This window comes from Photinus pyralis, unplaced genomic scaffold (genome assembly GCF_008802855.1).
Source record: "Photinus pyralis isolate 1611_PpyrPB1 unplaced genomic scaffold, Ppyr1.3 Ppyr1.4_LG4, whole genome shotgun sequence".
Taxonomy (NCBI): domain Eukaryota; kingdom Metazoa; phylum Arthropoda; class Insecta; order Coleoptera; family Lampyridae; genus Photinus; species Photinus pyralis.
The window spans coordinates 11,581,789-11,608,633 of record NW_022170511.1 but is presented as its reverse complement, the minus strand read 5'-3'; the positions used below and the strand labels follow the sequence as shown (position 1 = coordinate 11,608,633).

Below are 26,845 nucleotides of genomic sequence, written 5' to 3'. Positions count from 1 at the left end.
TCTCAAAAATATATGTATCGTCGTAAGTTGTATGTACACGTACAATGAACAATCGGAACTTTGCTCCAAGAAACGATTAGTCAAATATACAGGGCAACATCACGCTCATAACCACCTGCACAGTATAACAAACAAGCATGATTTAGTTTGAGTGCCGTACTCATAACAAAAGCTAGGAGCACACATTTTATGCAAAATGTACCTACCTAAATAATAAAAACTTGTGATATGAAATTCCAAGATTGGTGGTTAGTATGAGAAGGAATAAAATGATTATTATACTTGTAAGTATAATATATAAGTATTATTTCAAGCAAAATAAACATTTCAAAACCCGGTACGCGTGCCATTACCAGAGAGCTCGGAAACTTTAGTGACCGACACCAACTATTTCTACCAAGCTTCGTCTTGAAAAATCCCTGTTCTTCGGCATCTGCGCAGTGCGCAGAACGGCCGAAACACAAAATGTTCTTATTGCATAGCCCAATGAATAAGTATTCTTTATTCATTGGCATAGCCAGATAAAAACCTTAAAACAACACAAATCGCAAATATAACCAGATGCTCCTACCGTTTTTAACACAACTTTTCACTTTTACAATTAAATAAACAAATCAATTTAAAATTTGTACATTTCACAATTATTGTTGTACAAAACAACGTTGAACTTCAAATTTGAATAAAACCTCGGTGTTTAATTGATAACCAACAGCGACCAAATTTATCACTCCACATACCTACAGGGTGTCCCATTATTATTTTAGATGACAAGCCCAAACAACATGTCTGCATGACCTTTACACAATAATATCTAATGCTGAAACTCTGAAGACTAAGACATTCCCTCTTACCGAGACCTCAATCGATTTATAAAAGTTGCCCGTACAAACGAATGTTCAGCCAATCGTCTGAGAAACCAGTTAGTGAAACTATAAGCTCCTTTTTGATAATCAAAAATGCACAAAAAATATGTTTGGATCTAGTTAAAAAAGTGCGACATTTTTGCTCTTGCTGAAATCAACCTGAAAACGGGACATATGGCCAGTTGCATATTTAATTGTAAAGTTCTGTAGATAAATGAAAAACTGTACTTTTATTTAAATTTAAAAAATAAAAAAATATTTGTATTATTTACTTTGTAATGTTTGATTTAATATTAATTTTCTCTTTTGATATAGGCATTGTATAACTTCAATAACAAAAAGTACTTAACTAACAGAATAATAACAACACAAACAACAATCTTAATAACTAGTCATAATGTCTTATTAGAACCTGCATCATCTGCTTTTGGAGGTATAATTTGAAATTTAAGGTCACCACCTTTCATTCTCTTCTGTAAAAAGCGTGTTTCGGTCTTCAAGTTATCTTCTAGAAATTTATATATAGCCTCCTGTAACATAAAAATTGTATGTAGTTGTTACAATTAAAACATGCACATACACTTTTTTCGGCATTGTTCGCATCACCATTGATAGTGACACGAACTTCGAATCTTTTCGCTATCCATTTTATTATCTTTTTTACATGTACCTCTAGGTCATGTTTGCTTATTTGCACATTCAGCATTAGTAATTTTTCACCTTTTAGTGCGTTACTGAGCTTATCCTGTTTTTTAGTTTGTCTTGATTTTAAATCCTCCGTGTTATATTCCGCGCCCGTCATAAGTTTGTAGACAGGTCTTTGCGTTTTATTATCCATGTCCACCAATTTAACAAGCTTTAGGGCTCGTCTTTTCGACATGTGTTGGGCTTCCTCGAGTGTAGTGATACTCATATTATCATCGTTCACAATTAAAGTTATCTTGGGAACCGGTTGTGATTTTGGTCGCTTTTGTGTTTCGCCTTCTGCATTTTTTTGTATAGGTGTTGTGGGAGGTTTTGCAGAAAAGTGCTTACAAAGGGTGTTTAAAAAATTATTATGTAGTCCGCAGACATTACGTAAATTATTTAATCTCACGGATATCATTTCAAAATAGTATTTTGTGCATTTCAACCTAAATTCAGCATACGAAAATGTGGTTATGTTCACTTGTAGTTCTGGTGTCGTCAGTAGTGAGCAGTGGTGGCTGTTGTTCTGCGTAAGTTCGTAGATACCTTAGGCCATATAGTTGGACTGCTATTAGCCCTCACAGAGTTGTATACAGGGTGGTGACTTGCGTAACGCATCATAGGGATTTCAATGTAAAATTCATAACATGCGATTATTGGCTCCCCAAATTATTTTAGAGCAAAAATGTATTAAGGTTTTCTGTCAAAAAAATTTTTTTACGTCAATCAACCGTATTAGTTTTCAATTTTTTGCATAATAAAGACGGAAAATTGGAAAAATAAAACCCCCATCTTCTTCAATAATCTGTGATGCCATGGAATTTTATAATACAAAAACAACGCCAATATCCGTCATGCCATGGAATGTCTGCTATAAAACAAATCAAATTCTATCAAAAAGTATTATATTTATAACAGCGAATTCAACATAAAGAAAGACCATTACTAAAAACGGTTTCCTAATATAACAATTTACAATAAATGTTCGAATAAGTCACCATTAACTGCAAGACAGTAACCAAGTCGATCATAAAATCCATTTCGAACTGCTGCTAATTGATAACTGGATATCTTTTTGTTTTAGAAAATTCCATGGCATCGCAGATTATTGAAAAAGATGTGGGTTTTATTTTTCCAATTTTCCGTCTTTATATGCAAAAAACTGAAAACTAATACGGTTGATTGACGTAAAAAAATTTTTTCTACAAAAAACCTTAATACATTTTTGCTCTAAAATAATTTGGGGAGCCAATAATGGCATGTTATGAATTTTATATTGAAATCCCTATGATGCGCTACGCAAAGTCACCACCCTGTATAAGAACTCTGTGTTAGCCCTATGCTTTCAATACAAAATGGGTGGTCACGGATAGAGGGCACTGTAGTCGTGGGTATGTGAATCTCAGGGTAAACTAAAGTCGTATGAACACCACTCGGATCGCGTGAAGAGCAGCTTTCTAGTAACCGCGTAGTACGGGAAGTTTTAAATACTCTTCATTATTTGCTATACGTCCACAAATAAGAATAAGTTTGCTTTTTTTTGGGATATCAAGGCGATTAATTAATTGACGTTTCACGTTTGTTAATTTATAGGTTGACAGTCTCAAATCGTGTCTCATCGGACAAACTCGTTTACCCTGAAACTGACATACCCAGGCGATGTCCTTGACCATATTTTAGTTACAATTAGCAGTCCATGTACTATGTCTAAGGTAGATACTCGCAAACAGCATTGCCAGATTTCGGTAGAATGCTTAAACTATCGACTTTCGATCGAATCACGAATGGACAGAATCCGCTACGTTAAAGTTTATAAATCGGCCTTTAATCGTAACAATTCCATCGTTATGATAAATTGTTATTTATACAATTTATGCATAGACATCTCGGCCGCTTTCTTTCGGTGATCCAAACGGGACTGGATTGTCAAATCACGTTCTTTCGAAGTGTGCTAAAATCGTGAACAAACTGAACATACTTTGATTTAAATTCGCTCGTTCTTTCGTAAAACGTGGTGCTACAAATCACGATCTTGAAATCATGATCGCGAACGCGAAGTAGCCGAAAGAAAGCGCCTTATGAATCCACCTTAAGACACTGGCCACAGGTGTTTAATTTCTCGTAAACCAGCCTTTACTTTTCCATTGTAGCTACTACTACATGCAAGTCTACAGGAACTATTCATGATTGGAAGCATTTCGAAATTCGAACTACTATACATAACCACATTTGTCTGTACCGTTGCTTTATTTTGTAAACGAAAAATTACAAATGTATCTCTTAAGTTCTATTTGAAATGAATTCAGTTCGCAATTTCATACGATTCTCTAACAGAAATATATATCGAAAAGGATTCCATGATTTGTAAAACTTTAAACGTGCACAAAATATTTTCTTAATTTCCTGTTGCAGGAGAACCTGTTGGTATGGAAACCATTATTCTACAGACGAAACTAGTAAATTAAATATTGACTATGCAGACATTCCCATAGAAAGAATACGAAATTTTAGCATAATCGCACACGTAGATCATGGAAAAAGTACTTTGGCGGATCGAGTTCTGGAAACCACTGGTGCAATTAAACCGAGCTCTGGAAATGCGCAAGTTTTAGATAAACTGCAGGTCGAAAGAGAGAGAGGAATTACTGTGAAAGCTCAAAGCGCCTCATTATTATACAATTATAATGGCTCGGACTATTTACTAAATTTAATTGACACACCAGGTCATGTGGATTTTTCTAATGAGGAATGTATTTCAAAATCTTGTATTTTTAGTAGTAGCAATACAAATGTTACTATAGGTTTCACGGTCGCTGTCTGCATGTCAAGGTGTCATTTTATTAGTTGACGCGAACGATGGCGTTCAAGCTCAAACAGTGGCAAACTTTTATCTCGCTTTCGGAAATGATTTGATTATAATTCCAGTTTTGAATAAAATCGATTTGAAGAATGCAGACCCAGATAGAGTGGCAAAACAGTTAGAAACATTGTTTGACATTGACCCAAAAGAAGTTCTAAAGGTAAGTTTTATAATTCATCTGAAAGAACGTCAATGTTAAAAGCTTTCGTTGATATTCAAGATTGTTAACAGTTCACCAATGTTATGCAACTGTTTTCTTTCAGATCTCAGCGAAATTAGGCACTGGCATACATGAAGTACTAGAAGCTGTTATTAAAAGGCTACCACCCCCACACGTGGAAAGGGACTCATCCTTCAAAGCTCTACTCTTCGACAGTTGGTACGACCGGTATCGTGGCGTACAATCCTTAGTTTATGTCCAAAATGGACAAATAAATGTGGGAGATAATGTCACTTATTACCACACAAATAAAAATTACGAGGTTAAAATGTTATCAATATTAAAACCCGAGGAGGTGTTCGTTAAGAAATTGTAAAGTAATCACATTTTAAATGTAATGATGTGTACAATATTGAATTTTAGAGTTGCAGGACAAATCGGGGTAATATGTTGCAATATGCGTTCCAGTAAAGAAGCGCACATAGGTGATACCGTACATAAGACTGGCACACCTGTAGAGCCCTTAAAAGGATTTAAACCTGTCAAACCAATGGTGTTTGCAGGTATATATCCTGTGGACCAATCGCAGCACGTTAATTTGAGAAGTGCAATAGAAAAACTGGCTTTAAATGATTCTGCTGTTAGCATTTCCATTGACACAAGGTGAATGTTGCTTATTATTTAGAATGATCAATTATCTATTGCTAAGAAATCTATCCTTCAGATTATGCAATTCGTTAACACAAAAATACCCCCTCTTATTGCTGTGAAAAAATTTTTTTAAATTTATTGGCAAGAAGCTTTTCCAGAAATGGTAATCAGATTATCATATGTCAGATATTATTGTACGTATCTAACTGACCAAAGACATCTACACGATAAGGCATAGGTACTCGGCCCTCTTGTCAACACTAGCACAGGGTCTGCATTAGGACTATTATTTTGTGCGGGTTTGAAAAATACTAAATGGAATAGTCTACAATAAAATAAAAAGTCCATAATACAGTAGACTCTCAGTAATCCGGAAAATATCGGACTGGGTTCTGCTGGATTACATGAAATTCATTAATAAAAACGCTTAAAAAAAACAAGTGTTTTACGGTACCAGAACAACTAATAATAATTTTACTGTTTTATCATTTCTAAATGTGTCTTTTTTGCTTGATTATTGTGAGAATGTAGTTAGGGTTGTGTTTAGTCGTTGGAATATTGTAAAAGGCGAAAAAAAGCGAAAAGAAATTAGATTCGGCTTAAAAAGCACGCAACATATTGATAGCCTCTTTTTAGTCAATCTCATCTTATAGGTTGGTAAAAATGCTTAGCATTTTAAGACTACACTATAGTGAGCATATTTTGCACAAATACAGTCAACAATGAGGTACCAATTTTACGTTTGTGTCTTCAGTTTTGAAGTGTAATCTATATTCGGTGCAATACGATTTTGCACGCCCATTTTGTTCGTTTTTATTAGAGGAACCCCATAAAAATTTCACTACAATTATTCCACATATAAGAAAGTTGGCGCATGCTACCCCAACGAACGCCGGAGGAATTTTCTCAACCTCACGAAAAAGTTGCCTCAATTATGTTTTATTATTATTTATTTAAAAGGGAAAAACTTGAAATCTTGATCTTCCGCTAAACCGCCGTTGGCCTTCTGTTAAACGTTGAAATATGTTTAAGCACGATTTACTCCAAAGAATAATAAGAAGTGTATAATCTGGAGATTGGAATTAGTGATTGTATAAACAAAATAAATTAAATAAACTTTTTATAGTCCTGCTTTAGGTCAAGGTTGGCGACTAGGCTTCCTGGGACTGCTACATCTCGAAGTCTTCACGCAAAGATTACAACAAGAGTACGACGCCGAAACCATTTTAACCGCACCATCTGTAACCTACAAAGTAAAATTAAAGGAAACGAAACAAACTTTGAAAGCGGGTAACTCGGAAATGTACATTACGAATCCGATTCATTTTCCGGATCATCTAACGGTTGAAGAATATTATGAGCCTATGGTGCTAGGTAAGACTGCAAGAGCCAGATAAGTTTGCCTCACCGTGTTTTTCAGGCACAATTATTACACCTGACCGATATTTGGGTGCGGTTTTGACATTGTGTTTAGAAAAGAGAGGTGTGCAAAGAAACGCGAGTAATATCGATAATGAACGGGTGATGATGCAATTTGATTTACCTTTATCTGAGATTGTGATAGATTTTCATGACAGTCTGAAAACGATTTCCTCTGGGTATGCCAGTTTTGATTATGAGCCAACTGGATTTGTATCTACGTACTTAGTGAAGGTATGAGCTTTGCTGTTTTTCACCAACGCAATGTGAATGCTTCAATATTACAAGTAAATTAAAAAAAATTATTCACAGATGGAAGTCTATTTGAACGGTGTTGCTGTTGACGAGCTCAGCAGCATAATACATGGTAGTCGAATTGACACAATCGGACGACGAACAGTTTTAAAACTTAAGGAAATCATTCCCAGGCAGCTCGTCCAAATTGCTATTCAGGCCAAAGTGAATGGGAAGGTTATCGCTAGGGAGACATTAAAAGCGTACCGAAAGGATGTCGCTGCAAAACTTGTAAGCTTTTACGTAAACAAGGATGTATATAAATTAGTGACATTTTATAAATTTTAGTATGGCGGCGATATTACCAGAAGAATGAAATTACTTGCGCAACAAGCTGCCGGAAAGAAAAAAATGAAAATGGTTGCCAATATCTCTCTACCACGAGAGACCTTTATTGATGTACTAAAGAAATAATAAATTGATTTTACTTTTTCATGACCCTCATCTAGTTATTCTCAGTGTGACTATTTTTTGGGTCCCAAACATTCATTTCCTTACAGAAGTTCTTTTACGTAGATTTCGTCTACCTATTGTAATGATACCAGAATATTTATAGATATATATTACTTCCAAGAAAAACTATAAGTTTTGTAATTATGAACCGACTTCGACCAAATTTTAAGGATTGGTGTAACTCAAATATCTCAGTCAAGTTCGTAAATCAGCCAATTCCGCCATATTGAAACAAAATGGCGGACACAGAAATCTACCTGTACACATAATCGGCCAAGCCAAAACGAATTTTAATAATTGATGTCTTATATTTTGGATCAAAACTGGACCAGACCAGACTTAGTCTTCATGAACAACGCATTAACTGCATTAGAGTATGAAGTTAGATGGCGATGGCTTTATAATTATACAACCTTCAACAGAAGGTATAATAGTATTCTTTATTCATATATATACTATTAAGAAGCGAGTATATAATCAGGTCTTTAATGCATGCGCAACGAGTTTTAAAAGTATGACGTGAAGGATGATACCATTGACGACGTATCTTGTGAGCAGCAATGAATTTTGTAGTAACATAACTTAAACGAGTTTCAATGAATCGTTTAAAATATCAATGTGATAAAATAGAATTTTTTATTGTAATTATCATATAATTTACAAATAAAATGAAATCATATTGACGTTATAATCGAATGACTTTCTAATTAAGTGGCCTGATTATTCCTAATTCCATGATTGCCACTTGTGGTAAATTTACTTGTAAAAATCATCGTCTTTGTAAATAAAATAACTTTGGTTCAAGATAACACATCGTACCCGCTCAGTGGTTGGTTGCAGAAACAGAAAAAGTTGGTACCTGCAAAAGCCTGTTTTATAAAGAATATGAAAAGTTGTTGGCGTGGATGAATAGAAAGCATATTTCAAATAAAGTCTTAAATGCATCGATAATATGCTGGCACGAACGAAATATCAATACTGTAACTAAAAAGTGGCACAGATTTTGCAGCATACCTAAACCACGTGCGTTTGTGAAAGCTTCCAACAAAGGGTAACGATCCAAAGACATCTTTTGAATTGGCAGAAAGCGACCTGGGGAGATGATTTTTTTTATTTCAGTCCCAGATGATAGTTTCATACGCGCCAGAGATGATAGTCCATTCGCAGTCAGCGGATGTTCATAGGACGTTCACTTTATAATAAGAAAGATTTGGGAGAATTCTTTTGTCCTGAATTCCATTTTCAACTTTTTAGTTTTAAAACTTTACTATTATTGCAGATGATTTGGCCCGATCATTTGCATTGATTTTAATGGGAAGTATTTATTTTTGTAACGTGATAATCTGTACACCCATTGATCATTGATTTTTTTTAAAGATGGGCCATAGAAAGTACAATGCGATCAAAAATGAGTTGCTGTCGAGTCACCTTTGGAATTTTTGTTTACATGGGAAATCGTATACTTCACTTGAACTTCCAAAGGCTGCTCGACAGCAACTCATTTTTGATCGCCCGTTGCACACCTAGCATACGCAATATAAAGGCGTTGAGTTATTTAAAATGGGCCATAGGGAAATTTACATTGCGCAAATTGTTCTCAAATGTTGGCCTTGCGCTTAGTTATTTCACTGACAGTTCTCGATCTCATCCCTCAAACTGCATCAACGAAGCCGCTCGAAAAGGTGTTCATGTAGTACAATTTGACACAGGAGTGGGCACAGTAGCTGAGTGGTAATGCGAGCTATTCAGTGCCGAGTATCGGGTATTGTTTGGTTGCTGATAGAAAACAATTCGAGCACCGTTTGTAATCTTATACGTTTATATCTGATTTGAATTAGAAACAATTTCTACAGTATACTGGCATATATGATTCGCAAAGAAGCTATGACTGAAACAATATTGATGCAATGTAAATTTCAGTTTCCCTATGGCCCATTTTAAATAACTCGACGCCTTTACATTGTCGTATGCCCCATCGTAAAAAAACACCCTGTATGATTAGATCTATTAAACCAGAAAATGACCCAACATTTCAGAGCATTTAGGTACCTCTTTGTCGACTAAAAATTTTATAATTCTTTGTCCAACAAAACTTGAAACGTCCATAGTTCACATTTGGTGGTTTTATTAAATAAGTGAATCACGGTTTTGTTAAAAATATAAATGGTCACAGAAACTACATAACATTGAACTCGTCCACAATGAGTCCAGGAACCATCATTAGTTCATAGTTAACCTGACTTTTAGTGGACATTATGTAACCTCCCCAATGAAAATATCTTTTGCTACACAAACTAGGAGTTTTTAGTTCACAACTTAAACTTCAGTCCCCTTATCACACACACTGAGTGCACACAACAATCAAATGTTGCAACTTATCAATTGTTTAGATTCGTTAGTTTGCAACCTATCAATTGTTTACATTCGATTATTATCCTAGAATTGTACATATAAGATCCACTGAATAAGAAAAATGTTTTATTTAATTTAATGATAGGGTTCAAGTAAGAACAGACGAGAATTTCCATCAAACATTTTTTCTTTAAAATGCACCAATAAGGTTGAAGGAAAAAAGAATAGATATTTATTAATTTTATATATATATTACTATATAAAAGTTTACGAACATTTTTGAAAACAGTGAAAATAACAAATATAACCACACAAAATTGCACCTTTGACCTATAAATTTATTTGAATAAAAAGCTGAAAAAGGAACAAATTAAAAGTTAAAAAAGTACAATGAATATTTACCCATTACCTATACGGATAGCCCGAAGTTTTTGATCTAAAGATAGATAGTATTAAAGAAAAGAATACTGAAACAAGGATGACTCCAGCAATTGCTAATATTTTTTTCTTCTTTGGATCTCCTTTTCCACCCGATTCGGTTATTAATATCATACCTAAAACTATGGCGGCATCTGTGCATCATTAAGGAAAGAATTTTCTAGCTTGTGAAAACGATTATTGCATATGAAAAGGATACTCAATACCATAACAATATAAGTCTCAAGAACAAATTGTCCTTGTGAAGACCCGTGTATGTAAGCCACTTGGCCTTGTTGATTCTTGTGTGCAAACGGAGGTCCTCTTATATGATTCCACATTTGACCGGAAACCATAGTAAAACAGAAAAACAACGCCCCCGTCGCCCACATATTCTTGTTATACAAGAAGTCTAAATTATTTCTCCGCAAGTATAAAAATCCAGCTACAAGTGCAAACAGTACAACTAAAGCGGCAGTTCCCGAATAATTCGGCGGACGGAATAAACGAATCTGTAATTAAATGTAAAGTATAAATGAAAACGCTCTGTACAGTTTCCTACTTGAATGTCTGTTCTTTCGGTAATCCACTTAGCAATCGACTCGGCCGAGAAACCGATTCTTTGAATATCCATTGTATCCTGACTTTTTGGTTTGCCCTTGGGTGGGAAGTGAATGAACACTGGTGCAGTATTTAATCTCATCTACAACTTAGGTTCAAAATGAGTAGATGAGAATTTGATACAGACCAGTTGGAACACATCAGACCCTTCATCAAAATCAACTACGGCGAAGAATAATTTATTCGAATATGCTTGCGAGTACCTAAATGAATTGGCAACAATGGTGAATTCGTCACTGGCATGGCGACAAACCATGCACTGTCTTTGAGGGGCCATAGCCGTAAACATAACGACGACAGAATAGTTTCTTGGGACTGCTTTGACGAAATCTCGGAATTTATTGCCGTTAAACTTTAGTATCGACTTCTTATTTGCCATGTCTGTCAGTTGTTGAACTCTTTCGGCCATAGAAAGTCCCTGGAGGTGTTGAATAAATTAATATTGCATTAGCATGTCCCTAATATACCTGTTTGCGTGATTGACCATCAACATGGTAGAATAGAAAAATTGTGTACAGGAAAAATAATCCCAATATAAAGGGTTTCATTTTATTAAATATATACTTTGATACTTTAGCTGGTATTTGTGTTACAAGTGTGTACCTACGTGTACACGTCCACTTCGACCATTCCTCTTTAAACACACAAACCGAACCGACAGACAAACACGTCACGATCTTTGGTTAGAAATAGGATGTGTCTACCGCACCAACGAAAGGCGGTGACTAGAAATATGTTAAAACGTGTACAACAATCTTGTCAGTTTGCGATATACAGTGCGCAAATTTTAACTCTGAACGTTGAGTGACCTTCACCCAACGCTCTGAACCATTGATTATACACAGTATATAATTAATGTTTGAACATCAAATCTCTGGCATAAAAAACTCTTTATGATCAATTCTAAAATATGCAATATTGATACCCCTGTCAGTTATGCAGCACAACTTGCACACTAGATATATATTCGGTCGATTTGTTTAGCAGACTCTTAGATCATACATATATGATCTAAGAGCAAACTCAAAGTGAGATTTTCCAGTTATTTTACTAATTTGCTGTGAATTGTCAAACTTTCGAATTACTGTGTAACACAACGATAAAGAATTAGATTACTACACAACGTGGACAAAAAAATCTTACAAGAGATGTTCAAGGTGACTTCCGCTTTGTTCTAAACAATAAGCCAGACGATTTTTAAAAATTTTACAGAATTTCTTTAAAAAAAGGGATTTATTTCATTGCCGGTATAAAAATGTTGATCTTAATTTAATAAATACATTACATATTGACGTTTATTGAAAAATATTTGAAAAAGATTGCTTGCATATTTTAAGGACATTTCACGTTTGACATGGTATACTTTAAAATTTAACATTATATGCAGGAGACTTGTATGTTCAGAGTTAAAATTTACGCACTGTAGAGGCAAACTTGACAAACTCTATGCATTTTAAGAAATGGCCAATGCAGCAGGCATAGTAAGAAATGGAGCTCGAGTTCGCACTTTGCCTGCTCATTTCTAGAGATTTCGTGAAATGCTCATACATTCAGTTACCGTTATTGAAAGCCAGAAAAGTCCGATTACTTCCGATAAGATATGCCAATAAAACCGAAATTTGCCGATTTTATTTTTTTGCGTTGTGCACGGATGCACGATCCTGTTGAAACCAACAGTTTCCAACTTTTGTTTCTTTCGTACCGTACATGGTTGTATTCGTACTCTGTACAGTATGTACTTTTTTGATGGGTCACGTAGAAAAATAAAGTTGATGACGAGGTTGATGATCTCCGAATCGAAACCACAGTATATCCTTGTGACGAAACGTTGTATTAAAAATCTTTCAAGGCTGTTTTGTAGAGCTCAAAAATGGACAAAGAGAAAGTGCTTTTTTATTTTTCTGTATGTGTTCAAATAACATTAGGAAAACATACGTATGACACCGACAAATTTCGGTTTTTCTTGCACATCTTCAGAAGTAATGGAAATTTTCTGATTTTCTTTTACAGCATATTGTTTAATTTCGGAACGTTTCCATAATTTAATCATCGTCGTATTTTCTATGGTGTCCGAGATCCCCATAATAGACATCCTTAACTTGGACACGGTGTATATACGATATAACGATTTTAGTACTTTGTGGGTTGGGTTAAAAAACTTCCACTATTGGTCTTATTTAACGTAATAGTTTCGAAGCCGAAATTTATATCCTTTGCACTGGCGGCATGACGCAAACTAGAATAACACAAAATAAATCCACCCTACGATGAATTACAGGTGGTTAAATTTACTTCGCTCACGGCGCAACGCACAAAATTAAAACCCACCCCATAACGATTTACGGTTGAACGACTTAATTTCGCTGACAGCTTCGCGCTAATTGTCTAACGGTTGGACCCGAATAATCAATTTCCCAGTACTTTTTCTTTTTTATCGACACCCATTCCTGGACGGAACGGGTCTTTTTCACCAATAAAAACTATTTTTTTCGTCCAATCAGATCCTTGACATTAATAACTCAACGTCGAGTAATTTCCTACGAAGTCAGCAGTTCTCACGTTACATAGCACCCTCGATAACGACAATTGCAACATAAACAAAATCTTAGGTAAATGCCATTTTAGGAAATGAGAAAATAGATAAATCTGTAAGGAACAGCGGTAGGTAACCCTAAACATAGGTACATATTACGGTATTCAATAAACTTATCAAGCGGCCACAATGTTCTGGTAGTTGGTTTTTAAGTATGAAACAGAGCTGCAAAACACACGCCGCTCCAACGGACAATACTAACATTCTATCCAGTGCCCTGAACAGTGTGCGTTGTTTCAAAAACTATACAAACAACTTTGACGGCGTGCAAAATGTCAAGCGCAAAATTTTCATTCTCAGATACATCGGCGATTAATTCCAAGGCATTTTCAGAGCTAAAAATGAAGCACCTGAAGAAGACGTTTGAAGATCATGCACGCATCAAAAGTCAAATGTGTACCACTTGCAAACCTTGCCTAAAAGGAATTGTGGCCAATCGAATTTGGATGATATCTCTTAATATGTACGATGTGATGGGATTGTTGGATATTTGCCCGTGTGGAACGTTACATTCAGTGCGCCCATATATCAGTTACAAGTCAAAATAACGTGTACTCGACGCTTTTGTAAAAATAGTATCAGAATATATTATGGTAGAGTATGTTGTTATAAAATGAGTTGTACTAAATAGATTCAGGTAATTCATTTCTTGTGACTTTGTAATTTTTCAAGTGGTTCAAACACTAATTGCAATAATGATGATGATTTTAACACGAAACTTAAAAGTGTGGAGACTGGGAATTCAATTCCAGCAGATCAATTCGGTACCAGGAAAATGTGCGGCTTTCGTCTTGAAACTCGAAATTTAAAGTCCAATGTCATTCAAAATCTTATTAAAAATACTATGTTGGACATTGGAAATATGGTGTTTAAACTCGAAAGCATTCAACCACGGAAACCCGAAATGGCACTCAGAAAACGACGATGATGCCAAAAGAGCTGCGTTAAGCAGCAAGTACAACTGATTTATGCTACTCATCTTGACTTGTGCCATTTGCTTGCGTATTTTAAAAGAGATCCTACTATTCTTGCTACCATCCTCCTACAACCATCAGAACTTTTAGACACGACTCTTCTCCCTTGGCACCAGTCTGTTCTGTATATGATAGTAGGTAGAGTCCTTTGCACACAACAGTAATGTTGTTGTTAAGTATTAAAATTTACGAATTTGTGCAAATGGCAATAGAACATGTTATTGGCCTAGCTTCAAAAACCTTAAGTTTGGATTCGTCGTTTTTACCTTTAAATTTTGAGAGAATGTTTGCAAATTGTACAAGACATACCTACAAAGTTGGAACAAGACAGTGAGGAGAATAATAAACGGAAAATTTAGGACTTTTGAGGGTGCAGTTCGTGCACTCAAAACTGAGTTGATTATGAAAACATGATTTTTCCTCTACTCCGCAATCCGTTTGCGTCCTCCCTTAAGGTAAGTTCATAGCTCTCCGTTCATACGTTTCCGTTTGTCCGTTAGCCAATCAGAAGACAGCAAATTTTTAAATCGTATGTCGTCCGTTTACGACGGAAAAGCTGGTTGAAGTTGAACATTTACGTTTCCGTTGGTCCGTTTTTAACAAGAGTGAGGTTATGTTTGGTACGTTAACAGTGTTCGCCTATTCGTTCTTCACGGTGATATTCAGATAGCAACGTGTTCTTATTTTCGTACCATTTTTTCATACTGAAAATCACGGAGGGTACAGTACAATATAAAATTTAGGTTATGGTTATACGTTGCAAATGTACAATGTGGACGGATTGCTATGAACCTTAACAAAATATGTACTATCCGTTTGACGGATCAACGCAACGGATGAACGGAGAGCTATGAACCCACCTTAAGTGTATTTATCATGCATACAAACAGAGGTATCTGCATAGCAATTAGCAAGAAGGGCCATTACTGCGAAAACAAAAGCTAAGAATTGTGAAAAACCAAGCTTTTTTTACCGCCACCGACAAACCGAGGACATTGGATCTTTAAACACAGACATAGTTTCAACCGTGGTTGAATGGATGGACGGAATGGATGGTCATTTTCTCCTCTGTTGTTATCTCAATATCTGATGTTTTTCCAATTTCTCCTGAAAGGTTTAGCCTTCTCGATTCAGTGTCGCAGCGTGAGCAGTTTAGTGTAGTAGGTAGTGCGCGTTGTCCCCTCATTGGCCCATTGTTAGGAATGAGTCATATCATCGTAAATAACCATATTATTGAAATGTTTCACCGTGCATACTTATACAACTTATCATAAAACACACATTTATGAGATCTGACAAACGCGCGACTTTTTAGAAGGGGAAAGAGAGGGAAACCCACTGATATAAGTTCGTGGGGAAACATGTCTACGCTACAGTGATTTAACTTAGAATTAGAACAGTGGCGACAACGACAAGGTTAGTAGAAGCATTGAATAAGTAATAATTACTTATTCAATGGTAGAACTAACCTTGACCGCCTCTCAAGGTTAGTAGAAAGACTAACCTTGACCTAGTGTTAATCTGAATCGCGAATTATTTCATAAAAACGGGAAGTAACGGGCGATCAAAAATGAGGTGCTGTCGAGGCGTCGAGTCGCCTTTGGAAGTTCAAGTTAAAGACTAAAGTCACTATATTTAGTGACTTTATTAAAGACGATTTTTCATGTAAACAAAAATTTCACAGACGACTCGACAGCAACTCATTTTTGATCGCATAGTATACCCTTTTATGATCGCTCTGTAGAATTCGGCCTGATGAAGATTCGCTTTCAAAGTGATCCTAACCTTACATTTAACGTTTTGGGTGTTACATAATCCTTAGCTAGATCATAAAATTGTATTAACATGATCTAAGATATAATCATACATGATTTAAGCATTGTTTAATAAAGTATTTAAACAATGATCTAAGGTTACATATGATTTTATACTTAAATGACAGAAAGTTCTCGAAGCTTTTATACATTAAAATCCGAGTTCAAATCTTTCTGTTGATGTCTTAAAGAATGCGCAATAATAAATTACTATAGCTGCACTAAGTGAGAATAGTTTAATGATAATAACATGACAATTATCAGTCTTATAATTTGTTTATTAATCGGAATAGTTTGTGTTCTCGCAATTTTACTACAAGCTATTTACAACCGTTTTATTTATATAAAAGGATGCGTTGAGGCCCCTAGCATCCTTGAAGATATGATGGTTATCGATTATGCCAACAAGTCGGAGGTTTCACATTTGTTAAAAAGAGTGGCAAGTGATGGCCTAGTGACTTTGAGAAATAAACATTTCGTAACGTACACTGAAATGCTGCATTTGTTAGAAGCCGCTTTAGCATTTAAATTATCTGGAAACGTTGGAAAGGCGGCTAAGCTTTTGGATCGTGCTACGTCAGTTGCCCTACAAAGTCCTGATGTATTAAACCGGTATGGGGAATTTATCGAACATGTGCACAATGATATTGTCGCGGCAGATCTATTGTATTATAAAGCATTAACGTACTGTCCAAATCATAAAGGTGCATTGGATAATCGAAAGCGAAGTGCCCCTATAGTTGAAAAATTGGATTTAGAGATGTTGGCGTTAATTGACAAAAAACGAAATCTTTTACAGGAACGGCAAAAAACTAGCGCCGTTTACAGTGCTATGAAAAGGAAAATGTATTATTTACAGATTTACCACACCGTTGGACTTGAAGGGAATACTTTAACACTGGACCAAATAGTCTCCTTGTTAGAAACCGGACTGGCTGTCCAAGGAAAAAGTTTGATAGAGCACAATGAGATTTTGGGTGTTGAGTTGGCAATGAACTATGTCAAATTATTGATTAGGTATCCCACAATTAGTACCAAAGAAATACAGGCAGTACACAGTCGAGTTCTGGGTCATGTCGATCCTGTATCTGCTGGGAAATTACGACGAGAGCAGGTCTTTGTTGGAAGTCACGTTCCTCCAGAACCAGAAGATGTACCTTTCCTACTTGAGGGTTACGCATACTGGTTAAATTCAGATGCGGCCCACAGTTTACATCCAGTTAAGTATGCAGCGTTGGCACATTACAAATTAGTAGACATTCATCCATTCATGGATGGTAATGGTCGCATAAGTAGGTTAATTATGAATTTGGTGTTGTTGCGAACTGGATATCCACCAATATTGATATTTAAATATCAAAGAGACAAGTACTATCAAAGCTTAAACTTAGCGGATAGAGGTGATGTATGTCTATTTGTACGGTTTATTGCGGAATGTATGAAGAGTAGTTTAGAGTTATACCTTTCCAATGTTGAATATATGGCTGGCATAACGCATCTTGTGTAAGACAAATAGACTTGTTGCAGTTTGAGATCACCAGCTATTTGTATATATCATTGAATGGTTATACTTTGTAATAAATTTACTTTTTCCCATTCTTCTTTAATACGCCAGTCAATGAAGCCCAAAAAAAGGCGAATCGGAGAAATAATTGGTGTAGTCTGGGTTCTTGAACAACTAAAAGTTCTCACCACGGTGTGAGTGTGTTGGTCGGGTCTATAGTAGGTAACCATTTCCAATAACATTGAAATGCAAATTGACTTCGGTTGAAAGGTGCACAAAGTTGTAGATAGCTCGTTGATTTCTTGTTTGATAGATATAGGTCCCCTCTATTAATGAAAAGAATGGCGATGTCCAAATTTGGGCAAAATTTTCAATTAACCAAATTCGTCGCGGAAACGGCAAGACCCATTGACTTGATGTACAGGAACTATTTATAGATTTTGTAGTTGGTAGATCACTCCTTTGAAGGAAATGAGTTAAATTTTGTACTCTCATTCTCATATACCTACTACAGGGTGATTCCTATAGTACCTGCCACCGTTTGGGAGCGTGTAGGTGGTGCGTAGGGGAGTATTTTGATATAGGACACTTGGGGTCGGAAATCTAAAATAAGGGTGCCAGAGCCAAATTTACCTTCTGGAATTTCGCGCCTGTAGGTAGGCAACCCAACCGGCGGCGGTGCACACGGAGCGATCTCAGGCGGCGATGTGTGGCTGACACTTGATCAGAATTTTGTTTAAACCCACGAAATCCCGTCTGCAACGACGCGTATCAAGTGAATAAACACTATGGCACGTTTTACTAACACGGAATACGCGGACATGCACTTCATGTACGGATTGGCAAATGGTAACGCACGAGCTGCACGACGAGCGTACGCTGAGCGGTATCCAAACCGTCAGTTACCCTGCAGACAGGTCTTTCAAGAAGTTCACTTCCGACTGTGCGAGACAGGGCAATTGCAGGTAAGCTGACGGAGGCTTAACTTTACACACAGATTCGTGATGCACATCGATACTTGGGTCATTTAAGCACCCATTTCGAAAAGTTTGTTTGTTTACACCGACCTCCTCCTATTTCGCAGCCCACTAGCGCCCGTGATCGCGATCGCCCGTTGGTAAATGCCTTAGAGGAGGATGTGTTGGAACGTTTCGAGGCAAACCCGCGTACTAGCACTCGACTTGTAGCAGATCAGGTGGGTTGTAGTCAACACACAGTGTGGAACATCGCCAAAAACAACAACTTACACCCCTATAAGTTTAAGAAAGTGCAAGAGTTACGGCCGGGTGACCATGAAAGGAGGCTGGAATTCTGCAACTTAGTCGTCCAGGAGGAAGAAGCTAATCCGAACTTTCTGAGGAGAGCGTGCTAGTTACTGACGAGAAAGGATTCTCAAGAGAGGGGACCTTCAATCCTCGTAACAGCCACTACTGGGCGGAGCACAATCCTCATGAAACGTTTACGCGAGGATACCAGGACAAGTTTTCTTTAAACGTTTGGGCTGGCATCCTGGGGGACAACCTACTGGAGCCTTACATCCTCCCTCCGCGTGTAAATGCCCATAATTACCTGATTTTCCTGCGCGAGGTGCTACCAGAACTTTTAATGGATGTTCCAGTGAACTTGTACTGGGACCACTGGTTCCAGCACGATGGGTGCCCTGCTCACTACGGGCGGCAGGTGAGGGAACACTTGGACCAAACCTATCCGGACAGATGGATCGGCCGTGGAGGTGCGGTGGAGTGGCCTGCCCGCTCGCCCGTCATCACCCCATTAGATTTTTACTTGTGGGGTGTGATGGAAGCGCACGTCTACGAGACTCCCGTCGAATCCGAGGAGGACTTAATTGCGCGCGTCGTCATGGCCGGAGAGGCTGTTCGCCAGGACATAGGAGTCTTCACGCGAGTTCGAGGGGAGTGGTTGGCTAGATGTAGGAAGTGCATTGAGAACAACGGTGGCCACGTTGAACACTTGTAAACGTTATTGCTTTTGACTGTCGTTTTCCCTCCTTCCCTCCCATGTCGCTTCCTCGCGCTAACTCGCTCTGCATCGCTCCGCGCGAAACGTCGGTCGGTTGGGTTGCCTACATACAGGCGTGAAATTCCAGAAGATAAATTTGGTTCTGGCGCCGTTATTTTGGATTTCCGACCCCAAGTGTCCTATATGAAAAGACTTCCCCTAGGCACCCCCTATACGCTCCCAAACGGTGGCAGGTACTATAGGAATCACCCTGTAGATAAAACGTAGACATGAATTTTGTACTCTCTGTATTCTAGTAGACGTAAGTTTATCTATGGATGGGTGATAAACAGGAACACAATAATTAAACTGAGACAACACAAATGCTTCACAAAGTCTTATTCTAGTTTTAATGGTGAGAAAAGATCTTTGCCCGTAAAGTATCCGCAAATGCGAGTATGCACGCGAAATATAATTGCTAATTTGGGTTGTATATCTAAAGCTATTATCCAACCATAGCGCTAAGCTTTTAGCTTTGTCGGAAATACGAATTGTGGAAGAACCGATTTTAATTAAAGGAGTCATATTTAAGTTAGCAACATTATTCTTACTACCAAACAATAGAAACACCGATTTGTGTGGATTCGCTTTCAGCTTGAGCTTCCGTGATAATGAATTGAGCAGCGATAGTTCCGAATTAATGATATGAATAGCATTGGGTAGCTCAGACATGTGAAACGAATAATAAATTTGCATATCATCGGCGTATGAATGTACTGAGCACTTAGTCACAGAACTCACAAGTTGAGATGTATATAGCGAATATAGCAGGGGTCCGAGAACCGACCCTTGAGGCACCCCACGCCGATAAAAAAATGAATGAATAATGTGTTGACCGTTTTTAACAAAAATTATTTCCATGATCAAATGTAGTTTACGGTTACCCAATTGGTGTCGCACCTTTGCTTGAAATGTATCGCAACGTTCCAGAATGTACAGGGTGTAGCATCTAAGACCCCTCGGATCATAATTCCATTACTATGAAAGATACCGCAAAAAGTCTTAAGAGCATAATTGTAGGCAATCACCGCCGGTATGTTTCTAAAATATTTTTGAACACCAGGAACGTGCTCTATTCCAGTGGCGTATCAAACTTGCCTTTTTTTAAATGGAACCACTGATTTGGAGCGTACTTGAAAAATACTTATTTTTTTATGTAACATGTTATACCCCTTACTTTACAACTTTTTTCGTCAAAATTTAACAGGTAACTGAATAATGATCCGAGGGGTCTTAGGTGCTACACCCTGTATACTACAGGGTCACTATGCAAATAGTGGATATCACTCTCCTCAAATACTTTAGTAGGTAATTTGTTTTTCAAAAACTGCCAATCTTAATTTACATTGTTTTTGTTTGCTGTCGATAATGAAATTATATGCATCTGATTTGTTACAGTCGCAAGGTAGTTTATCAAATAAAACCAGTACTGGTGGATCAACGCCAACAAAAATTACCACCACAACTTCCACTTCGGTCCCAATTAATTCTGCTAACAAAACAGAATCAAAGCCGGTGGAATGCAATCTGTGTCACAGAAAATTTAAAAATATACCTGCGTTAAATGGCCACATGAGACTACATGGTGGATATTTTAAAAAGGTGAGCGCATTTAATCTCTATTCGTTGTACATGTAATCCTGCAGGATGCCGAAAATAAGAAATGTGAGAAGAAGGATCCAAGTGGACCTCCACTGCAAACAGCAAGTGTAAGTGTACGGGCGCTAATAGAAGAAAAAATTATAAACAAGCGCAGCACCAATCCGCCTCCGCCAACCAACGGCGAAGACACAACGCGGAGTGGGGCGCCACCGCTTTTCCCTCTAACTGTGCATTCCTCAAATAATTCCAGCGACTTGGATTCAAAAATCACCTCATTTGTCGTACCTGCGCCTCCACAACAACCAACCGAAAAAGGACGAAGACACTCGGATGCCGACGCGTTTACAATACCGAAACAGCCCAACACGCAGCAAGAAGCGGAAGCATTAGCTGACCTCATTTTGAAAAAGGGAAAGGTTGCGGTAAAAAGAACTACATCCGATCCCGGGCAACCTACCCAGCAAGTAATACAATTACAAACCGGAGAATCACTGACTCTCACCGGTGTTACATATCAATCTGAAGATAGCTCGGGATATTTCTCGCAAAGCTTACAAGACGAAGTGTTCACTCAAGTGCAAGACACAATGTTATTACAAAGTGTCGACGCACAACACCTTACTTCGATTCAATTCCGAACCGATTCCCTCCTGCATGAACAAAGTGAGGATCAACTGCACGACATTGCCTCTCTAGAAGACTACGCCAGCGTGACCGCAAGTCTTCAGGAGACTGTTCAATCACCATCATACCAATCTAATCACTCGGTCAATCAAGACTTACAGGCGGTGCTCGACTCTCCTTTGCCCGAAAGCTTGGCAGAATTCAGCACATTTCATTCTGCCACAAATCTGGACATTCCATCCCCCGGTTATCAAACCCAATCTCCCGCTCAATACACGGAATCTCCACATACGTCCCTTACTGCTCAATCTCCCCTACAATCCCCTCTAATTAGACACGATTCGCCCGGGTTTGCATATCCAACTCCGCCCGCCAGTCACGAAGGCCGAAGTCCTTGCTTTGGACAAAACACGATACTTCCCATGGTCTCGCCCAAACAAAACGATTTCACGCAAGTCGGCGGACGGGAACTAGATGAACCTCCGCAAGCATCTTCCCCTTTATCGGCGGCATTTTTTACTTCGACAATGTCTAGTTCGGCAGCCGTGGAAGAGGCTTTAGAAGAAGTCCTGCCTGGAGAAAGCATATCAACCGACGATATTTACCCGCTCACCAACTCACCAACGCCACAGTCACCACTTTCCGTCGGCCTTACACCTGTCGCTTCGCCATTATCCAACATCCCAGCATCATCGGTATCTTCTCCTCACCCTTCAACCACGTACACTCCGTCCCCTAGCAACGTTACGTTTCCACTATCGCCACATTACTCCTTTCAATCGCAAATGATGCCAAACTCGGACGATCCCCTACTGTCAAGCAGTCCAAAAGACACTAAAAAAAAGTTTGAATTCAATGGCCTTCCTTTAAAAGTGATAAGTAGTAACGGATTAATCGACACAAATTTTACCGGAATTTTGGTCGAGAGTAATGGCGAACTAAAACTGGTACAAACAAATGGTAATGCGCTACAAACAAAAAATATAGTCGTAACTGGTGCTTCATTACTACACGCACAAAATTTTTTAAACAAGGATATACAATTAAAAAACGGAGAAAGGATACCGAAGGTTACACAAACGCACACCAACCTTCCAATAAAATTTGCCGGGCAAAGAGAAACGTTTAAACAAGATGGTACCGATGTGTTTATCAGTCCCAACATGTAAGTACATAAGTCTTTTACGGTGCCCCAGTATATCGTTTTAACTACATAGTGTACCTGCGAGTCCTATAAGGCAATCAAGGAAACGGCCACGTTCGGAACCCTTACAACTTCCCGTGCTTTATCAATCCAGATTACGCGCAACTAGAAGTAGGCCTCACGGATCATCGACTTATACGCCTCCACCATTACTCAATCCAACTAGATCAGGTTCCGGATTATATTGCAGCTTAAAGAAAGGTAAGTTCGCAGTAGCTGTTGGCGTGAGCCACGTAATCCCTCTTGCAGAAAACAGAGAGGACGCTTACAACGTGTGGAATAATGAGTCAATTCCCGAGTCAGATTCAACACCTCATATTAATATTGGCTCTCAATTTCAATGCCATCCACCGCCTTGCAGAAAAGGGTTATCTAGAGTAGATCTGGAACCCAACCGAGAGTATCTGTTGTGGAACCCGTCTTGTACTCTTTCGGACAACGAAGGTAAGGAATTGTTCAATATAATCTTCTTCAGTTTAGTGTTAAGTAAAAGGGCTTGTTGTTTGAGCCACACGCTGGTTCAGTCAACAGGTTTTTGCTAGTATTGAATATGTGCAGTTGACATGTACTTGGATTTCGCGTGCTGCGCAGCAGTTCCCGGTGGAGGACGAAATAAGGAGTACGCAATGCACCTTTTGCACATGTGTGGAGGGAATATTCACGTAAGTTGCATTTCACCAATGGTCGACCATTGCTAACCTTATTTCATTACAGGAAGCAATGCTAAAGTTAATGCACCCCTATCCCGCGCTTCCTCATGATCATCCTCTTTTACATTATCAGTACAGTGATAGCGATCGATGGTCGTCGGAAGAAATAGAGGCATTTCAACACGCTCTTTTTAGATATGGAAAGGATTTCTTTAGTATATCGCGCGATGTGAGTAAGATTTGTGTTCGTCTTGTCCCATTTGAACGTGTGATTATTTTTAGATTGGCTCAAAATCGACAAAACAATGCGTGCAGTTTTATTATATTTGGAAAAAAGTATGCGCCGATGAGTACAGGCGGATGAAAGTTTCTAGAGAATCTAAACGCTCATATTCGAAAGGATTTGAGTCAGATTCAGAGGAGAAACCACATGCGGATGTTAAATTATTAGGCGTAAGTATTTGCGAGTTTGCATTCGTTTTGGTTTATATTCGATATTTTAGATTGCCGACGCGGAGTCGCCTATTCCCTTTCAAGAACATAAAAATTTTATATGTGAATTTCCCGATTGCTCAGCTGTAAGATTATTTGAACTGCTTTTATTTTTATTACACTACCTTTAAAATATTGCAGAGTTTTAATTCCAAAGCGGCACTTAACGGCCATATTAGAATACATGGTGGTACTGTTAGAAATTCACCGACGCCGTCGACAGTGTTAGAAAGACGAACTTCCACAACTCCTACCATGTGCCACTCAGATTCTTCCGAAGATTATCCGTGCAAGATATGCGGGAAGTAAGTGTTCTTCATTCACCATATCAATAGCTAAGGTAAATTTATCGATGTGTTTCTACCGCCGTTCGTGTTGCTTTTCCAGCTAATACTATCGCATCACTTTTTTGTCTCAACATCCAATGAACGGAATGAGGTACACTTTGATTTTTTTACCTTCCAACATTTTTTCTGTATGATTTGATCAGTGTTTGTGAATCTTTAAATTTGTTATATTTATTATTGTTTCGTTTTCAACAGAGCGCATGATAGAACTGCTATTAGTTTCTTTACTTCATTTCAAGAATTCAACACATTTGCTGGAGCTAAAATACAAATCCCAGTAAAGTAGGACAATGTACATGCATTATCGAATTTGTTTCTTCATCCCAACAAACAAACAATATGTAGAACGTATCGTTTATTTATTTATCCCAAATAGCAGGTCAATAGATTGAAATTATATGTTCATTATCCGGTTGCTGGCATATGTGAGATAAACAGCATCTTTAGCACATTTAATAATCTACCAAAATGTTTTTCCTCTGTACTCTTGCTGAGTTGGAAAAACTTGTTTGAAACAAGTTCACGATAGCACAGGAAATATTTCGAGGCCATCGCTAAAACCTCACATTAATTTCTTTTCTTCAAAGGAGTTACTGGAAATCACTTCCAGTTAATTGATATACAAAAGAAATGAAGAAATTCTTGATTCAATATTTAGAAATCCTATGAAATCTAGAATACCGTGTGCGGTCAGGATGCGCGGTGTATTCATAATCTCTTCGATTACATGAAAACGCCGACTATCTTCAGGATAAAGGCAGGTGTAATTTTTATGAATAGAATGGATTGCTTTTAAATATGAAACCGAAAATAGCGTTCCCTACATAAAAAGCAACAGAACTAACTAATTGACTCAAAACAACATGACTTGTTGAATGTTTGACGAACAAGCTGCATATTTCAGAAGCAACGGACTAGGGCTATCTTTCGGAAAAGTCTAGGTGGCCGAATGAATCCTTTTAGAAGCCCGATGTCTTAATGACGTTTTAATTAAAAGTTTTTGCCACGCAGGACGTAGCGTTGCCTACATCAGAAGCAACAGAACTAAAACTATTCTTCGGAGGAGTCTTTGGTGGTGACCGGACTACCTGCATTTTAAATAAAAAGTGGGGCGGATTCACTGCAAAAAACGTTGTTGCAAACATTAAACATCGTAAACGCGCATGTATCTACGATTTTTGTACATATTATGTTTTTAGGTCTCGTGAGAGTAATTTATACCCAAGTTAAGGCGAGCAACTTTAGAGCATTTTCCATGAATTGATCAGTACCTCTCGAAAGCTCGCGTAAAGGTCTATTTACGAGGGGGTATCCAAAAGTTGTGAAACATTGTTTAAACTCATCTACTTTAATAATAATAATAATAATAATAATAATAATAATAATAATAATAATAACACACACACAATGTATACATGTAAACAACAGTACTCGCTCACAACACGGTACACAACATACTGTAATATCTCAACCTCTAACCCAAACAAACACACAAATACAACTTACCGAGCAAACAAGTACAACAAATGATACAATATATAGGTACTACAATCAGAGATTCACCTCTGAAGCAAACCACATTATCACGACCCATTAGTATTCAACCCAAACGCAAAAGCCTAAACAGCACTTTAGACTCACAACATGACACACAACATACTGTAATATCTCCACCCTTAACTCAACCAACCACACAAACACAACTTCCTGAACAAACAAACGCAACATGCACTACAAAGACGCGCCCTCACCCAATAAAGTTACACGGCCTAGCACAGCTAAAAAACACAATACTCTTTCTTCTCAGAAACACACCACGTTATCACAACCCACTCGTACTCAACGCAAACGCAGCAACCTTAACAGCACTACAGGCTCACAAAGTACTGTAACGTCTCCACCAATAACCCAAGCAACCACACAAATACAACCTCAAGAACAAAGAAACACAAGAAATACAAGTAACGCAACATGCACTACAAAGACAGGTCCACCAAATAAAGTTACACGCCCTAGCACAGTTAAAAAACATAAAACTCATTCTTCACAGAAACACACCACGTTATCACAACTCACTCGTATACAACCCAAACGCAAAAACCTAAACAGCACTACTAGCTCACAAAATACTGTAATATCTCCACGAATAACCCAAGCAACCACACAAATACAACCTCAAGAACAAAGAAACACAATAAATACAAGTATCGCCACATGCACTACAAAAACAGGTCCACCCAATAAA

At 37.8% G+C, this 26,845-nt stretch overlaps 4 protein-coding genes across 4 annotated transcripts; 2 read left to right on the top strand and 2 right to left on the bottom strand.

Moving 5' to 3' along the window:
• Nucleotides 1-1,130: 1,130 nt before the first annotated feature.
• On the bottom strand, nucleotides 1,131-2,077 carry LOC116168551 (translation initiation factor IF-3, mitochondrial). Its single transcript, XM_031484457.1, has 2 exons — nucleotides 1,444-2,077; nucleotides 1,131-1,393 (listed from the first exon to the last, which is right to left on the bottom strand). The coding sequence occupies exons 1-2, from the start codon at nucleotides 1,966-1,968 to the stop codon at nucleotides 1,256-1,258; spliced, it is 663 nt and encodes a 220-aa protein (XP_031340317.1). The 5' UTR covers nucleotides 1,969-2,077; the 3' UTR covers nucleotides 1,131-1,255.
• A 1,682-nt stretch (nucleotides 2,078-3,759) lies between these two features.
• Nucleotides 3,760-7,372, top strand: LOC116169425 (translation factor GUF1 homolog, mitochondrial-like). The gene is made up of 9 exons (XM_031485511.1): nucleotides 3,760-3,914; nucleotides 3,963-4,296; nucleotides 4,352-4,570; nucleotides 4,674-4,942; nucleotides 4,994-5,233; nucleotides 6,348-6,595; nucleotides 6,642-6,874; nucleotides 6,953-7,165; nucleotides 7,223-7,372. The coding sequence occupies exons 1-9, from the start codon at nucleotides 3,847-3,849 to the stop codon at nucleotides 7,346-7,348; spliced, it is 1,950 nt and encodes a 649-aa protein (XP_031341371.1). The 5' UTR covers nucleotides 3,760-3,846; the 3' UTR covers nucleotides 7,349-7,372.
• Nucleotides 7,373-9,974: 2,602 nt separating this feature from the next.
• On the bottom strand, nucleotides 9,975-11,463 carry LOC116168253 (tumor suppressor candidate 3-like). Its single transcript, XM_031483962.1, has 6 exons — nucleotides 11,245-11,463; nucleotides 10,905-11,195; nucleotides 10,719-10,859; nucleotides 10,377-10,668; nucleotides 10,149-10,311; nucleotides 9,975-10,093 (listed from the first exon to the last, which is right to left on the bottom strand). The coding sequence occupies exons 1-6, from the start codon at nucleotides 11,323-11,325 to the stop codon at nucleotides 10,078-10,080; spliced, it is 984 nt and encodes a 327-aa protein (XP_031339822.1). The 5' UTR covers nucleotides 11,326-11,463; the 3' UTR covers nucleotides 9,975-10,077.
• A 5,080-nt stretch (nucleotides 11,464-16,543) lies between these two features.
• LOC116168062 lies at nucleotides 16,544-24,558 on the top strand (the record flags this gene model as incomplete). The annotated part of the gene is given in 10 exon segments (XM_031483713.1): nucleotides 16,544-17,563; nucleotides 21,080-21,283; nucleotides 21,328-23,072; nucleotides 23,125-23,312; nucleotides 23,361-23,555; nucleotides 23,670-23,773; nucleotides 23,826-23,990; nucleotides 24,044-24,214; nucleotides 24,265-24,339; nucleotides 24,395-24,558. Coding segments are annotated over 10 exon segments (4,031 nt in total), but the record flags the coding sequence as incomplete, so codon positions are not given.
• Nucleotides 24,559-26,845: the final 2,287 nt, after the last annotated feature.

Excerpts from the sequence above, each read along its gene's own strand:
- LOC116168551 (XM_031484457.1), bottom strand. The coding sequence starts at position 1,968 with ATGATATCCGTGAGATTAAATAATTTACGTAATGTCTGCGGACTACAT. Across the intron at positions 1,394-1,443 it reads CGAACAATGCCGAAAAAAGT|GAGGCTATATATAAATTTCT; the intron begins GTATGTGCATGT and ends TTTATGTTACAG.
- LOC116169425 (XM_031485511.1), top strand. The coding sequence starts at position 3,847 with ATGAATTCAGTTCGCAATTTCATACGATTCTCTAACAGAAATATATAT. Across the intron at positions 6,596-6,641 it reads TTATGAGCCTATGGTGCTAG|GCACAATTATTACACCTGAC; the intron begins GTAAGACTGCAA and ends CGTGTTTTTCAG. Across the intron at positions 6,875-6,952 it reads TATCTACGTACTTAGTGAAG|ATGGAAGTCTATTTGAACGG; the intron begins GTATGAGCTTTG and ends AATTATTCACAG.
- LOC116168253 (XM_031483962.1), bottom strand. The coding sequence starts at position 11,325 with ATGAAACCCTTTATATTGGGATTATTTTTCCTGTACACAATTTTTCTA. Across the intron at positions 11,196-11,244 it reads ATGGTCAATCACGCAAACAG|GGACTTTCTATGGCCGAAAG; the intron begins GTATATTAGGGA and ends CAACACCTCCAG. Across the intron at positions 10,860-10,904 it reads GGTCTGATGTGTTCCAACTG|ATGAGATTAAATACTGCACC; the intron begins GTCTGTATCAAA and ends CCTAAGTTGTAG.